This window comes from Pelophylax lessonae, assembly GCF_965119305.1.
Source record: "Pelophylax lessonae genome assembly, chromosome: 8".
NCBI lineage: Eukaryota > Metazoa > Chordata > Amphibia > Anura > Ranidae > Pelophylax > Pelophylax lessonae.
In genome coordinates, this window is record NC_138775.1 from 111,231,580 (window position 1) to 111,248,985 (window position 17,406).

At 43.8% G+C, this 17,406-nt stretch overlaps 1 protein-coding gene across 1 annotated transcript in view; it reads right to left on the bottom strand.

Annotated features, from left to right (window-relative positions):
* The window catches only part of CACNA1I (calcium voltage-gated channel subunit alpha1 I), a 2,042,880-nt gene that overhangs the window by 234,767 nt on the left and 1,790,707 nt on the right, over nt 1-17,406 (bottom strand). The window contains exon 30 of the mRNA XM_082266478.1: nt 4,671-4,991. Within this exon, the coding sequence (XP_082122604.1) occupies nt 4,671-4,991 (321 nt within the window). The remainder of the gene's footprint in view (nt 1-4,670; nt 4,992-17,406) is intronic.

Genomic DNA, 17,406 nt, shown 5'->3' on the forward strand with positions numbered 1-17,406 from the left:
ATTGTTGATTGGCTGTTGAAAGCCCGCCATGAAAAGAGCGCCAAAACATGCAAAACCCGGAAATAAAACGACCGAACACGGATTTTTTACCCGAACATACAGTAAAGTGTCCGTGTCCGTGTTCGGGTAACAAAAATCCAATTATTCACAGACTATTCCGTAATTTAATTGATCCCCAAAGGTTTTTATTGAATAGCGGAATAGGAAATATGATCAAAAAAAGTGTATGTATCTCACACGTACAGAAGCACACTAGGCCCCAATTACTATTGTTTGTACACCTAAAAGGATGGAGGAGGAGGAGGAGGAGGAGGAGTATGGAACAGGCAGCACCCTCAAAGCTTCAGAAGTATGAGATGAACCCCAAAAACTTGGAAAGGTGGATCTCACACGTACCGACAGAGACTATTCCGCAATTTAATTGATCCCCAAAGGTTTTTATTGAATAGCGGAAAAGGAAATATGATCAAAAAAAGTGTATGTATCTCACACGTACAGAAGCACACTAGGCCCCAATTACAGTAAAACCTTGGATTGCGAGCATAATTCGTTCCGGAAACGTGCTTGTAATCCAAAGCACTCTTATATCAAGGCAAATTTTCCCATAAGAAATAATGGAAACTCAGATGATTCGTTCCACAAGCATTATTCAGAAGTCTTTCAGTTTATAATCTACATACAAAGATTATATCAATGTGATAGGTTGTGTAATCATAAAATGTCCATCCACAAATGGCGCCTCCACAAGGGGATTAAAAGCAAAATCCAGCAGGAGCTACAGAGTATAAAAGAGAAGAGAGGAGCCTCTAAGTGTAGCAGTATGGGGACATTTAATGAGGGTACAACATTTAGCAACTCACATGGTTGATGATTAAAGAGGCACATCTAAGTATGCAGGCATCCGGGATATAGCTGTCCACATAGATCATCTTCTGAACCACTGGCTCTCACCGATGTCAGTCTGCAATCGTGACTGGGAAGATTACCCTGCAGTAGAGTGATCTGAACGCGAGGCTTTGAATCGCTCGTGGAGCGCAACGTGGAAGGGTGTGATGAAGATGGCAGTGCGGAGGATGGTCAATGTGTACAGCTTTACCCCGGATGCCTGCATACTTAGTATTGTATTGCTACACTTATTGAGGCTTCTCTTCTCTTTTATACTCAGCTGTGACATGACGCTACTTGTATATCAAGACATCGCTTGTATATCAAGTCAAAATTTATTTAAAAAATTTGCTTGTCTTGCAAAGCGCTCTCAAACCAAGTTACTCTCAAACCAAGGTTTTACTGTACTATTGTTTGTACACCTAAAAGGATGGAGGAGGAGGAGGAGGAGTATGGAACAGGCAGCACCCTCAAAGCTTCAGAAGTATGAGATGAACCCCAAAAACTTGGAAAGGTAGATCTCACACGTACCGACACAGACTATTCCGCAATTTAATTGATCCCCAAAGGTTTTTATTGAATAGCGGAATAGGAAATATGATCAAAAAAAGTGTATGTATCTCACACGTACAGAAGCACACTAGGCCCCAATTACTATTGTTTGTTCACCTAAAAGGATGGAGGAGGAGGAGGAGGAGTATGGAACAGGCAGCACCCTCAAAGCTTCAGAAGTATGAGATGAACCCCAAAAACTTGGAAAGGTGGATCTCACACGTACCGACACAGACTATCCCGCAATTTAATTGATCCCCAAAGGTTTTTATTGAATAGCGCAATAGGAAATATGATCAAAAAAAAGTGTATGTTTTTCACACGTACAGAAGCACACTAGGCCCCAATTACTATTGTTTGTACACCTAAAAGGATGGAGGAGGAGGAGGAGGAGTATGGAACAGGCAGCACCCTCAAAGCTTCAGAAGTATGAGATGAACCCCAAAAACTTGGAAAGGTGGATCTCACACGTACCGACACAGACTATCCCGCAATTTAATTGATCCCCAAAGGTTTTTATTGAATAGCGGAATAGGAAATATGATCAAAAAAAAGTGTATGTTTTTCACACGTACAGAAGCACACTAGGCCCCAATTACTATTGTTTGTACCCCTAAAAGGATGGATGAGGAGGAGGAGGATGAAACAGGCAGCACCCTCAAATCTTCAGAAGTATGAGATTGTGTTCACTGTACCCCACAAAGATTGTGTTCACTGCACCCCAAAAGGATTGTCTTCACTGCACCCCACTAAGATTGTGTTCACTGTAATCCACAAAGATTGTGTTCACTGTACCCCCCAAAGATTTTGTTCACTGCACCCCACAAAGATTGTGTTCACTGTACCCCACAAAGATTGTGCTCACTGTACCCCCCAAAGATTTTGTTCACTGCACCCCACAAGGATTGTCTTCACTGCACCCCACAAGGATTGTCTTCACTGCACCCCACAAAGATTGTGTTCACTGTACCCCACAAAGATTGTGTTCACTGCACCCCAAAAGGATTGTCTTCACTGCACCCCACAAAGATTGTGTTCACTGTACCCCACAAGGATTGTCTTCACTGCACCCCACAAGGATTGTCTTCACTGCACCCCACAAAGATTGTGTTCACTGTACCCCACAAAGATTGTGTTCACTGCACCCCAAAAGGATTGTCTTCACTGCACCCCACAAAGATTGTGTTCACTGTAATCCACAAAGATTGTGTTCACTGTACCCCACAAAGATTTTGTTCACTGCACCCCACAAGGATTGTCTTCACTGCACCCCACAAGGATTGTCTTCACTGCACCCCACAAAGATTGTGTTCACTGTACCCCACAAAGATTGTGTTCACTGCACCCCAAAAGGATTTTCTTCACTGCACCCCACAAAGATTGTGTTCACTGTACCCCACAAAGATTGTGTTCACTGTACCCCACAAAGATTGTGTTCACTGTACCCCCCAAAGATTTTGTTCACTGCACCCCACAAGGATTGTCTTCACTGCACCCCACAAAGATTGTGTTCACTGTACCCCACAAAGATTTTGTTCACTGTACCCCACAAAGATTGTGTTCACTGTACCCCACAAAGATTTTGTTCACTGCACCCCACAAAGATTGTGTTCACTGCACCCCAAAAGGATTGTCTTCACTGCACCCCACAAAGATTGTGTTCACTGTACCCCACAAGAATTGTCTTCACTGCACCCCACAAAGATTGTGTTCACTGTACCCCACAAAGATTGTGTTCACTGTACCCCCCAAAGATTTTGTTCACTGCACCCCACAAGGATTGTCTTCACTGCACCCCACAAGGATTGTCTTCACTGCACCCCACAAAGATTGTGTTCACTGTACCCCACAAAGATTGTGTTCACTGTACCCCACAAAGATTTTGTTCACTGCACCCCACAAAGATTGTGTTCACTGCACCCCAAAAGGATTGTCTTCACTGCACCCCACAAAGATTGTGTTCACTGTACCCCACAAGGATTGTCTTCTCTGCACCCCACAAGGATTGTCTTCACTGCACCCCACAAAGATTGTGTTCACTGTACCCCACAAAGATTTTGTTCACTGCACCCCAAAAGGATTGTGTTCACTGCACCCCAAAAAGATTGTGTTCACTGCAGCCCCCACACAGAAAAATGGATGTGGATCACTGACACCTGCCTATCTCCTATCCCACACCACACAGCAATATCGATTGTAGTTTGTAGAACACACTGACCCTATAATTCAGCAGACTCTATCCCTAAAATGCCTACAACTCGCCCTGCCTAAACACTACGACCTGACCCTAAATTCTATCCGGACACCAATTCGTTTTCCCTGCCTGTCTTTCCCTAATCAGCAGCCAGCACGCATGATGTGTGCTCTGTCCCTGAGCTAAGCAGCAGAATGACGCCGCTGCGGCTGCCTCGAACTTATAAAGACTTGGTCACATGCTTCAGACGGCCAATCACAGCTACTCATACATTTGCAGGCATGGCTGGGATAGCTTAAGGCACACCAGTTAAACGATTGTTGATTGGCTGTTGAAAGCCCGCCATGAAAAGAGCGCCAAAACATGCAAAACCCGGAAATAAAACGACCGAACACAGATTTTTTACCCGAACATACAGTAAAGTGTCCGTGTCCGTGTTCGGGTAACAAAAATCCAATTATTCGGTACGAACACGAATAATACAGTCCGTGTTCGCTCAACACTATTCAGGAGCTCAGTGATGTCCTGCTCCAGATCTGGGAGGAAATACTCCAGGACACCATCTGTCGTCTCATTAGGAGCATGCCCTGATATTGTCAGGCATGCATACAAGCACGTGGGGGCCATACAAACTACCGAGTACCATTTTGAGTTGCTGCAATAATATTTCAGCAAAATGGACTAGCATGCTGCAAAAGTTTTTACTTTAAATTTTGGGGTGTCTTTGAATACAGCCCTCTGTAGGGTGATAATTTTCATTTCCATCAAACGATGTACCATCCTTTCGTTTGAACAGCAGAGATAATTTTGATTATTGATTTTGGGTTTGCGCTGTGGTTCCTAATTACACACACACACACACACACACACACACACATACATACATACATACATACATATATATATATATATATATACACACATACACACACACACATATACATATATATATATATATATATATATATATATATATATATACACATATACACACACATATACACACACACATACACACACACACACATATGCATCTTACCTGAGCTGGAGAAAAACACCTTAAGCTACGGTGCCCTTCTGTGGCTGGTCTTCCTCCGCGACCCCCATTATTCACAGCAGAAACAGGTGATGCCTGAGTACAGAGTCCATGAGCCAACTCCATCTCAATCTCCGCATCCAACTCTGCATCCTCTTGTGCTTCTTTATTACTGTCATCCAGGTGCTTCATTAATACAGCAACCACCACATTTATTAGTACAAACTGAGCTGTGAGCACAAAGCTGACAAAGTACAAAGGTGAAATAAATTGCAGGTTGCTCAAGCAGCTGCGGTCATCACTGGTGCAGTCACGTAGTGTATCCTGTTGGCACAAAAAAAATAGTACAATTCCTTAGTCTAAACCAAGGTATTACAAGTGCAAAAAGTAATATGTTGATGAATGAAACTGTTTTCGCCTTATGAATATACAGTATATACAGTGTTTAAATCATTTTATTTTTCATCTAGTTAGGTAAAAAAAAAAAGAAAGTGCTACTATAGGCAAAGTATACATTCAATTTTATAATTTTTCCCTAATATAGTGAGATTAACTAACAAATCTAATGACAAGTTCTGAAAAAAAAAACTATTTAAGGTGATCCCACATAATATATTTATTGTCAAAGTGTTGAAAAGGGGCAGTCATGCACTTCAAAGCACCGAAACATATACATGTTCCACTCTTTAGGCCCCTTTCACATGGAGCGGGATCCCCTTCTGATCAGGAGAGGAGCTGTGACTAGTTCCCCTGCTGATCGGAGCCAAGCAGGATGGATGTCACATCTATGCATGCATTTAGGCAGCGTAGACATGGGCAGGTCCCGCTGAGCTCTATGGATGGATGGTTCTAAATGGAGTCTACTGTCCATTTATAATGGGCTACCTCTAATCTGGTCAGTCAGAAAGAATGCAGTCTTTTTCCATTTTTATTTACAGGACCTGGATGGACCCACAGGTAGGCAGGTATCAATGGACACTAGTTCCTTCAAATCTACCTTCCAAGCAGGTCCACCTGAAAATCTTATGGATAGGCCTGATTGGAATGCCCTTGTGAAAGGGGCCTTATAGTACAAAAATAATGTATTCCATTTTAAACACATTTTTACACAATAGAAAAATAATGGAAGTCTGCCATGTTTCCTTTTAAATATAACATTTTTAAATATTTTAATTTAGTAAATTACCCTTAACGATTACATATATAACTGGTACATATAACAACACTTTTTAAGACAGCCCACCCGTCTACACATTTCTCAGATCTGGACGGATTCTTCAGGATAGGAATAGCTCTAGTTTTATATAACAACAATATTTGTCACATTTACATCTGGGGTGCACTTTTAAAAACAATATAGCAAAATCATAAAACTGTTTGTTTTGTATTTGTGTGAACCCACTTTTTGAGCTTCCAGCTGGGGGTAAAGGATCAGCCGATGCTGTGGAGCGAAAAAACTGGGATGGGTGTATGGCGGTTAATGACCATCCCATCATGTTTAAATAGTAATTTTTCTCCTGGAAGGAGGGAGGAGAGGACATATTGGGATGGTCATTAGCAGCCATCCTCCACCCGCAGAAGTGATCGAGTTGCTATTTAACCACTCAAATGACTTCTGCTGCAAAGGAAATCACCGGCTGAAAAATGCAATACCCGGATGATGACTGTAGATGCAGGCATCATCCCGGTATAACTACTGCAACCCGATGACGTCCATGGACATCCTATGGACGGCAACTAGTTAAGTAAAATGACACCTTGTCCATTTTATCACTATAATATAACTATAAAGAGGAATTTGAAATATGAATAGAACACCTGCAATATACTGAATGTGAATAGTTATTTCTGTTAAATACCCTCACAGTTTTCAGTAGGTTATATGTTGAAGCAGCTGAGAAGAACATGTGTGTTAATTGGAGGACACAGTACCCTAGTCTTAAATATATGGGTATGGCTGGGTATACTGCCACCTACAGGAGGCATCAGTTCCCTCTAGAGGCAATACCACTACACTTCCTCAAGGAGGATTGTGAAGTTTTGGGGCAAAAGCCTGAGAAATGACTAAGGGGAATTCATCAAGAAATGGTTACACTAAAGTCTGGGATGAGGAATAAGGAGTAAATCTTCTCAAGGGCAGCAAGATCAACTTTAAAAGTCGTTCAGAATGGACTGAAGCCAAACAGAAGAAAGGAAGTACAAAGTCCTTATAAAGAAACCCTAGGTATTAAGACCACTTTATTTCTGTGAAGAAAGACCACCTTGCAAGACAAGACTAAAAGCTCCAATACTCTTCTTGCTAAAGTGAGGGCTACAAGGAAAGCCACCTTCTGAGACAAGGTCTGCAAGGAAAACCTCCAAATTGGTTCCCAGGAAGACTTCTGAAGAGGAGAAAGGGGGAGGGGGGTTAATATGTATGCGAGTAGCCCCCTGAACATAGGAGCTGTTACCTTGGGTCCAATATAACAGAGTCACAGAGTATGATATTTGCCCCTTGATGGTACTCAGAGCCAAATGTTGATCTAGGCCTAACTGGGGAAACATAAAAATCTGACTGACTGAGTAGCATCAGGAGTTTAGACCCTAAGAACGCTCATCAATGGAAAAAAAAAAACACTTCATACTGTAGTTGAAAACCCTAATGTATAACTAAAGGCAAAACCTTTTTTTTTGGATAGAGTGGAGATGGATTAGAACACATGTTTGTTTTTTATTGCTATCTCTGCACCTTCTCTATTTGTCCTAATTACCATTATCATCAAAAGTGAAAGTAAAAGAAAATTATTTTGGGTTGTCCCCAGAAAAGTAACAGTGGTAAAATCTTCCAATAGCAAGAAGGAGGAGCAACTCCCCCCCCCCCCCCCCCCGATGGGACTTTAAAGGTCCTAAAGTTGTAGTAATAAAGTTTTACACTACATAAGTGGGAATAGGTATAATAAAAAAACATATTTTATTATAGAAAGCAATAAAATAATAGAAAGAATGTGCGACAAAAAATATATATAGAAAGAGAAACAAGAATGGGTGGCTAGCCCTAAAACAACATCATCATGTGATTTACAGTACAATTCAAGAAACAAAGTATGGTTATACACCCGACGCATTTCTGGATATACCATCCGTCTTCAGGGGTGTTGTAGAGTATATTGTAATACAAACAGTACTTCTAAAAAATAGAAACAAACTGTAAGCATACTACATATCAAATATACATAAACAGTATCCTCATGATGTAAAGCATCATAGTTTAACTAGATAGAACACACCGTTACTTACATGGCATAGATGAGTCTAAATTTTACAGCCAAAACAGTAAAAGCAAAGATGAACTGTCCAACCCCTGCAGGTAAACTGGGTCCATGGTCAAATCAGTCTAGAGGAGGAAGCCAGAGCAATGTAGGTCCAGCGAGACCGGTATGCGGAGCAGCAGCACCAAGATGGATTTACCAGGGTACTAAAAATCAATACAATGAACAATAAATAGTTCATGTTTGGGCATATATATATATGGCTATGCATGCTAGAATGGGTGAGGAGTGTTTAAGGGTATAAAAAGCTACTGTATTTTGCTAGTTGGGGGTGAACCCATAAGAACCCCTAGAGGGTAAGTGGTCACCCCATATGGACAAAAGAGAACCCAAAAATAGTGTGAAGACCTGATGAAAAATCATATCTACTTGTACGGTAATCAACAGAACTTAAAGAAAAAACCCTGTAAAATGGACCAAAAATTATTATTACTTGGAACCATGCTACCAAGCGGGTAATTGTTCTATCTTCACTAGGGGTCAAAAAGGGGGAGCTAGAGTAAAAAAGGTTAATGCCATAGGTAATCTAGCAATGGAGGAAGGGAGAACTCCCAACGAAAACCACAATACATTCAAAGTACCTCAGACATTGTGTATTATATTGGGCATGCAAACACCAATATATGAAATCATAACCTCAGCAAACCGCCAGGCACTGAAAAGTGAGTAGTACACTTTAACATACCTAAAGGTGGATGTAAGAGACACACAGGCTCACACAGAATTGGCCAAACACACCAGCCGTCTGGATCAGAGGGAGGAAGTATCTGCCTAATGGATCTCCTAACGAATCTCCTCCATCCTTAAATAGGACGCCAAAAATGAAGTACAGAGGCGGGGCCGAACGGGGGTGCTGACATCAAAGGAAAGGACGCTGCCACCGGAAGTGGCGTCTGCGCTCCAAGCTGGTCCCCGTGCGGATGGTGCGGAACCCCTCCCCACAGGGGGAGGTGGGGCGGAGTCCCGCATCAACCACACGCCGACGCAGAAGGGGGCTGGATGAGGCAGAGGGGAGGGATCTGCCCTCAACCCAAAACAAACCACATCCTGGTCCCAAATAATGGAAACGGCTGAATCACATAGATAATGTGAATGGCCTGGGTGCGCCGGGTGTGGCTCCACCACAAGAGGATACGCTAAGAGAACATGGGAAATACAAGAAGGGTTGGACAGATCATTTACATGTAATATATACAGGGCCATGTTGGCAAACCTAGCAACATTGAGAGTATGAAATTTGTACAAGGATACATATACATATATCATGTCTGATATGCATGTTATCTGTACAGCAACAGAGCATGCCAGAGATGTGAAACAGAAAATACAAAAAAAAAAAAGGGAAACCCCTTGTATATGGGAGTAATAAAAAATATAAACATATAATAAAAAAAAAATATATATATAGATAGATAGATAGATAGATAGATAGATAGATAGATAGATAGATAGATAGATAGATAGATAGATAGATAGATAGATAGATAGATAGATAGATAGATAGATAGATAGATAGATAGATAGATAGATAGATAGCAGAAAAAGCCCTATCACAATGATGGCAGAAAGGAATAGACAACAGAACACTTTCTTGATATAATAAGAAAATGATAATAAATGTGGATAGGAGCATACTGTTATTACTATATTGCAACTTAATCTTCCATATGTATTCAGTTATCTTTGTCCCAACCTCCTGAGGAATAGCCCTCCAAAAAGGGCCTGAAGTTCATCGCCTCATTGAGGCCAGGGGGAGAGGTGGCCCTCAAATTAAATATCCAGCGAACTTCGCATTGTAGGATTTTCTTGTTCCAGTCTCCACCGCGAAGGGGAGGATAGACCCGATCAAGAATCAAGAATTTGATATGCAGGAACCTACCACCATGTACGGCCATGGCGTGGCTGCCCAGAGGGAGATCAGGATTGCACGTCTTAATGCTTAAGACATGGCAGTAGGCTCTTTTCCAGAATTCCTTAGTAATTTTTACCTACATAAAAACAGCCACAGTCGCGATTAGTAAGTATACAATGCCCATTGTTTTACAGTTGGCGTAATCTTTGTGTTTAAAGAACGTCCCATTAGGGAGTCTTATTTTTTTTATCAGTCCACACCGGAAGGTACCCAGATATTTGCATGGATCACCACGACTTTCCTCTTTAAATTCACGGTGCACCAAATAATCACAAACAGATTTTGCTCTTCTGTACTTGATTGCCGATTTGGCTGGTATCAAGGGGCAAATCTGGGGATCCATGGTGAGGAGGTGCCAGTAGTTGTTAACAATGCTTCTGACCTGCGAGTGCTGGCTGCTAAATCTGGTGATTATTCTGGTATTGTCATTCTTGGCAGGTTTCTTTTGGCCGTATATTGATGTATGTCTAGATGGAATAGTTGCTCTTTTGTAGGCCTTTTTGAGGAATGTATGGAAATAACCCCCTAGTAAGTAATCTATCACATAAGTTATCAGCCTCCTTTTTAAAACTGATGTCATCTGAACAATTTCTACGTATGCGCAGGTACTGGCTGTAGGGAATTGATTTAAGTAGGGGCTTGGGGTGAAAACTGGAGAATTGGACAACGTTATTGCCTGCCGTTGTTTTTTTTTAAAGGGAAGTGGAAATTTCTCCTTTAGGTCCTTTAAAAAAGGTGATATCTAAGAACGTTATAGATGTAAGGCTATGATTCATTGTGAATGTCAAATTGTAAGTGTTCAAATTCAAGGCAGCCAGAAAATGTAAGCTGTCAGTTGGGCCCTCCCATACTAGCAGTACATCATCGATGTATCTGTACCATAAAGAGATGCAGCTAGAGAATGGCATAAGATCGTCTGCTGAAAACAAATTCTGCTCCCACTCCCCCAGGTACAGGTTGGCATATGAGGGTGCGCAGCACGTCCCCATAGTCACACCCTGCACCTGGAGGTAGTGGGAGCCGTGGAAAGAAAAGATTTTATGGGTAAGAATGAATTGAAGGGCTCTGGTAATAAAGTAATTTAATTTCCAGGTGGATCTGTCCTTTTGCGACAGAAAACGGTAAATAATTGAAATGCCTTTTGAATGGGGGTATTGAGCAGTATAGGGCATCTACTTAGACCAAAATGGCCTCTTCGGCGATGTCAGGGCTCCAGAGGTAGAAGAGGGTCTCTAGGACCCAGCATCAGTCAGGACACCAATGGCAGGAGAAGGGCTCTAGGACCCAGCGTCTCAGCCAGCCCATCACATGGGCCTTTATAAGGAAGTGTGCAAGTGATTGAAGTTGCTGATTGATCTTCAGCTTGCATTGTGTTCCTGTGATCCTTGTTCCTGAAAGTTCTCTGTTACCAACCCGGCTTGTCCTTACTATTCTGCTTGTCTCCTGACCCGAACTCGGCTTGTCTTTGGATATTCTCTCCTGTTACCTGTGTCTGATCTCGGCTTCCCTATCTGATCTTGCCTGCTCTGGTATCCTCCCGGCTCTGAACTCTGGCTTGAACTTACTTCCCATTGCCTTAGTGCAAACACAGACCTGCCACCTCTCACAGGCGCCACCTGGCTGCAGCCACTACCTTGCACATCAGAAACCTTTCTGAGTTCTTCTGCAATCAGCATCACAGGTGACCTGTGCTACTTTGAGCCTGACTCCTCCTGTTCTCACTTTCAGGGGAGTCTGGAACTTAGCCGCAAGGGAAGCCCTCTCTCCATTGGCCTCCACACCAGGTACGTGATAGTATCAATCAGCCATATGTCTGAGGCCGAGAGAGGTGCTGCGGCGATGGAAGCTCTCTGTCAGCAGATGAACACACTTACACAAGCCATCAAGGATTTGCAAGGAGGATACTTCCAGCTTGAAGAACGCATGTGCGCTCTTACTACTACAGCGACTTCCACAGAACCTAACCCGGCTATGAGCCCCAACCCTTTAGCGGCTCCTTCCAGTCCTCCGGCCACCGCTCCAGCGGCCATGTTGCTTCCTCCTCCAGAACCCAGAGTTCCCACTCCTGAGTGCTTTTCAGGGGATAGACGAAAGTTCAGGGCCTTCAGAAACGCATGTGAACTTTATTTTGCTCTGCAACCAAGGACTTTCGGACTTGAGACTATCGGAGTAGGGTTCATTATTTCTCTATTGTCTGACAAACCGCAATCCTGGGCTCATAACCTATTGGAGCAAAAGAATACAGCACTGAACTCTGTTTCCACATTTTTTGAGACCATGGCTGTCCTTTACGATGACCCACAGAGAACTGCCACCGCTGAGTCTGCCCTTCATACCCTTGTACAGGGCCAGCGACCTGTGGAAGACTACATTGTGGAGTTCCATAAGTGGTCAGCTGATACCGGATGGAATGCCACTGCTTTAAAGTACCAGTTCCGTTTAGGCTTAGATGAGACCCTTAAGGATGAATTGGCCCGGATCGAGGCTCCTACCTCTCTTGAGAATCTCATTCAAGTCTCCATCCAGTTGGACAGCGACGCTCCGAACGAACCCAGAGCTTCCGGCCCACTTGGGTGCTACCAAGGGTCCCAGGTTCTACCATTCCTTCCCCGGTTCCTCAAACTTCTAGTTCATCTGACGCTGAACACAGGCAGATTGGTCTACTCCGACCCGCTCTGACTCCTGAAGAAAAGAAGCGCAGACGACAGAACAATCTCTGTCTGTATTGCGGATCCACCGGCCATTTCCTGCGCAATTGTCCCATCCGACCAAGTAAGCCCCGTCAACTATACCCTTCTTATCTCCAGTTGTCTGGGACTCAATCCTTGCACATCATTCTTCCCATTTCATTGCAGGTGTCTGGAAAGGGAATCAACCTGCGAGCAATCGTTGACTCTGGGGCCTGTAGCTGCTTCATAGACATTAATCTTGCAAAAGACTTGCATATCCCTCTCAAACCTAAAAAGCAAAGACTTGATATACACCTAGCAGATGGCACTACTCCCAGCTCAGGACCTGTTACCCAAGAGACCCTTCCTATCTCAGCAACCACAGATACAGGTCATCAAGAACTCCTCCGGTTGGATGTAATCAGGTCTCCCATATTCCCAGTCATCCTAGGAATACCCTGGTTACAGGCCCATAATCCACAAATTGACTGGTCCAAGGGAGAAATTACCTTCTCATCTAGTTACTGTCAACAACACTGTGGCATCTCCTTGCATGCCACTCCGCCTGCATGTTTGTCTATCCAGCCCTCAACTGATACCAGTCTTGCCGTCCCACCAGTTTATCACGACTTCCTTGATGTATTCGACAAAAGAAAAGCCGATACTCTACCGCCACACCAATGCTATGATTGTCCAATCGAATTACTTCCTGGAGCAGAGATACCCTTTGGACGCATCTTTCCACTGTCTGAAACTGAGCTGGAAGTCCTCCGACAGTACATTGATGAAAACTTGGCCAAGGGATTCATCCGTCCATCTTCCTCGCCGGCCGGAGCAGGTATCTTCTTTGTCGAGAAAAAGGATCACTCCCTCAGACCATGCGTTGAATACAGGGAGCTTAACAAGATCACTATCAAGAATAGGTACCCACTTCCTCTTGTTCCAGAATTATTTCAGAGGTTCCGAGCAGCCCGGGTGTTCACAAAGTTGGACTTGAGAGGGGCCTACAACTTAGTCCGCATAAGGGAAGGGGACGAATGGAAGACCGCCTTCAGAACGAGATTCGGTCATTTTGAATATCTTGTGATGCCCTTCGGGCTTTGTAATGCCCCTGCAACGTTCCAGCACTTTGTGAAAAACATATTCAGAGAGTACTTCGATCTTTTTCTCATTGTCTACCTGGATGACATACTAATCTTTTCTGCCTCACTCGAGCTCCATCGGGACCATGTCAAAAAGGTGTTAAATACCCTAAGAAATCATGGCTTATATGCCAAAGCAGAAAAATGTGAGTTCGAGAGACAGTCTATTCAGTTCTTGGGACTCATAATCTCTACCGAGGGAATTTCCATGGATCCTCAGAAGGTCTCAGCAATTATGAAATGGCCTGCGCCCTCAGACAGGAAGGGAGTCCAAAGATTCATAGGATTCGCTAACTTCTATGGGAAATTTATCAAGGGTTTCTCAAATATCATTGCCCCGATTACTCAGCTTACTCGCTCACATACACGCTTTCTTTGGAATCAAGAATCCCAAGCAGCCTTTGAACAGTTGAAAGCCCTATTTACCTCTGCCCCTGTGCTACAACACCCAGACCCAGCACTTCCTTTCATTCTAGAGGTAGATGCCTCCGAAGTAGCAACAGGAGCAGTGCTTTCTCAACGTCAGGGCCCAAAGGCTTTGCTTCACCCGGTAGCTTTTTGTTCCAAGAGACTAAACCAAGCCGAAAGGAATTATGATGTGGGTGATAGGGAGCTCCTAGCAATTAAAGTAGCTTTTGAGGAGTGGAAGTACCTGCTGGAGGGGGCTAGTCACCCAATCATGATTTTTACTGATCACAAGAACTTGGAGTACCTGAGATCCGCTAAACGCTTAAGACCTCGTCAGGCTAGATGGGCCTTGTTTTTCTCCAGGTTTAATTTTCATTTGACATACCGACCAGGATCCAAGAATGGGAAGGCAGATGCCCTGTCTCGGATGTTCCCTGAATCTTCTGAACCTGCTCCCCCCAGCACCATTCTTTCTGCCCAAAATTTTTTGCTAATTCAGCCTAGTCTGGAATCCTCCATCAGGCAGGCTTCTGCATCATGTCCTGAATCCGAACAAGCTTCACTAAAAAAGAAGGATGGATTGCTGTGGCACCAAGATAAGGTCTTTATACCTCTGGAGGCAAGGCCTCAGGTTCTCAAGACATTTCATGACCACCAACTAGCCGGACACTTTGGGGCTCTTAAAACTTGCGAGCTCATCCAACAGGCCTTCTGGTGGCCTAACCTTAGCCGGGACTGTAGGGCCTATGTCAATTCCTGTACAGTGTGTCTACGCAGCAAGGGCATCAGCCTGGGGGTTATTAAGGCCCCTGCCCATTCCTAACCGTCCCTGGGAGATGATCTCCATGGATTTTATTGTTGACCTACCTCCCTCTGAAGGGTTTACTACCATTTTGGTAGTGGTAGATCGGCTGTCCAAAATGGCTCATTTTCTGCCCATGGTTGGTACTCCTTCTGCTACAGAAACTGCCCACATCTTTATCAAGGAGATTATCAGACTTCATGGCTTACCCAGTAACATCGTTTCGGATCGAGAGGTACAGTTTACCTCCAGGTTTTGGAGAGCCCTCTGTAATAAACTACAAATGGAAATTTGCCTCTCATCCGCCTACCATCCTCAAAGCAACGGACAGACAGAACGCACAAATCAGACACTGAAACAATATTTGCGTTGTTTCACTGCATTCTCTCAAGATGACTGGGCATCCCTGCTCCCACTGGCAGAATTTGCCTACAACAACTCTTTACATTCAGCAACCAACCAATCTCCATTCTGGGCCAATTACGGATTTCACCCTTCCGTCCTGCCAGCAACTATGTGCGAATCAGGAGTACCAGCAGTGCAAGACAGGCTTACCTTTATACAGAGAAACTACCAAACCCTTCAAGACTGCATACAAAAGGCTCAGACAGACTACAAGAGTTTTTTTGACAGGAAACGAAGAGGCAATCCTCCCCTTAAAGTAGGAGACAAGGTATGGCTGTCAACTGTGAACCTGAAGCTACCGTGCCCATCAAGGAAGTTGGGACCAAGATATATCGGTCCTTTTCAAATCAAACGTGAGATAAACCCAGTGGCATTTGAGCTTTCCCTGCCTGACTCTTACAGGATCCACCCGGTCTTTCATGTTTCTCTTCTCAAGCCAGCCATTCCTGACCCATTCCCAGGAAGAGTGGAACCACCTCCACTACCAGTAACTGTTGGAGAAGAGATGGAGTATGAAGTAGAGTCAGTTCTGGATTGCAGGAAACGAGGTAGGCAGATCCAATACCTAATTAGATGGAAGGGGTATCCACCCAAAGAAAGCTCCTGGGAACCCAAAGCCAATTTACATGCCCCTAGACTCCTCCGAGAGTTTCGGGCCAAACACCCGGAGAAAATTACCCAAATGGGCATCCAGAGGCTGCCCGTCGGGGGGGGGCACTGTCAGGGCTCCAGTGGTAGAAGAGGGTCTCTAGGACCCAGCATCAGTCAGGACACCAATGGCAGGAGAAGGGCTCTAGGACCCAGCGTCTCAGCCAGCCCATCACATGGGCCTTTATAAGGAAGTGTGCAAGTGATTGAAGTTGCTGATTGATCTTCAGCTTGCATTGTGTTCCTGTGATCCTTGTTCCTGAAAGTTCTCTGTTACCAACCCGGCTTGTCCTTACTATTCTGCTTGTCTCCTGACCCAAACTCGGCTTGTCTTTGGATATTCTCTCTTGTTACCTGTGTCTGATCTCGGCTTCCCTATCTGATCTTGCCTGCTCTGGTATCCTCCCGGCTCTGAACTCTGGCTTGAACTGACTTCCCATTGCCTTAGTGCAAACACAGACCTGCCACCTCTCACAGGCGCCACCTGGCTGCAGCCACTACCTTGCACATCAGAAACCTTTCTGAGTTCTTCTGCAATCAGCATCACAGGTGACCTGTGCTATTTTGAGCCTGACTCCTCCTGTTCTCACTTTCAGGGGAGTCTGGAACTTAGCCGCAAGGGAAACCCTCTCTCCATTGGCCTCCACACCAGGTACGTGATAGGCGATGTTTTAAGCCATCCAAAATTTGTAAGAGATGGGGAGTATCACCAATATAGCTAGCAAGGCTTGTTACCAGAGGTCTCAACTGTTCATCAATAAACCGACGTATATTTTTGGTCAACGCCCCATTGCCAGAAATAATTGGTCTTCCAGGAGGTTGGTTAGGGTTTTTGTGCACTTTAGGGAGTGCATAAAATGTAGGGACGTCTGGAAAGAGGGGTGCGTAGAAATTCCCATAAGTGCTTGGGAATCACGTTGTCCAAATAAGCCAGACCCAACATTTCATAGAATTCCATGTTGAATTTTTTTATGTGCCCCAGAGAGATTGGACAATACCAGTCCCTGTTATTGAGGATATCCATGCATATCTGCATGTATTGATTATTGCCCATGATGACAGTATTGCCTCCTTTATCTGAAGCTTTAATGGTGATATCTTTGAGTGAAGTGAGATCAGTTAATGCTTGTCTTTCACCAGGAGAGAGATTGTCTCTTGGTGATTTAATTTTCAATCCTTGAATTTCTTTAGTTGTTAATTTTAAGAATGATGACAGATTGGCATTTAGACTTGAGGAGGGGTACATTTCAGATTTCTTTCTTAAAGAAGATATTTTATTAGAATCATGGGTGGGAGTCATTAAGAGAGAATCAAGATCTATGGTATCAATGAGATTGGGAGATTTATTTTCATCTAAAAGACTAATGAGATTTTCAATTGCCTCCTGTTCAACCTTGGAAAGTGGTGTATCAAGCTTAGATTTTTTGTCATAGAGTAATTTCAAA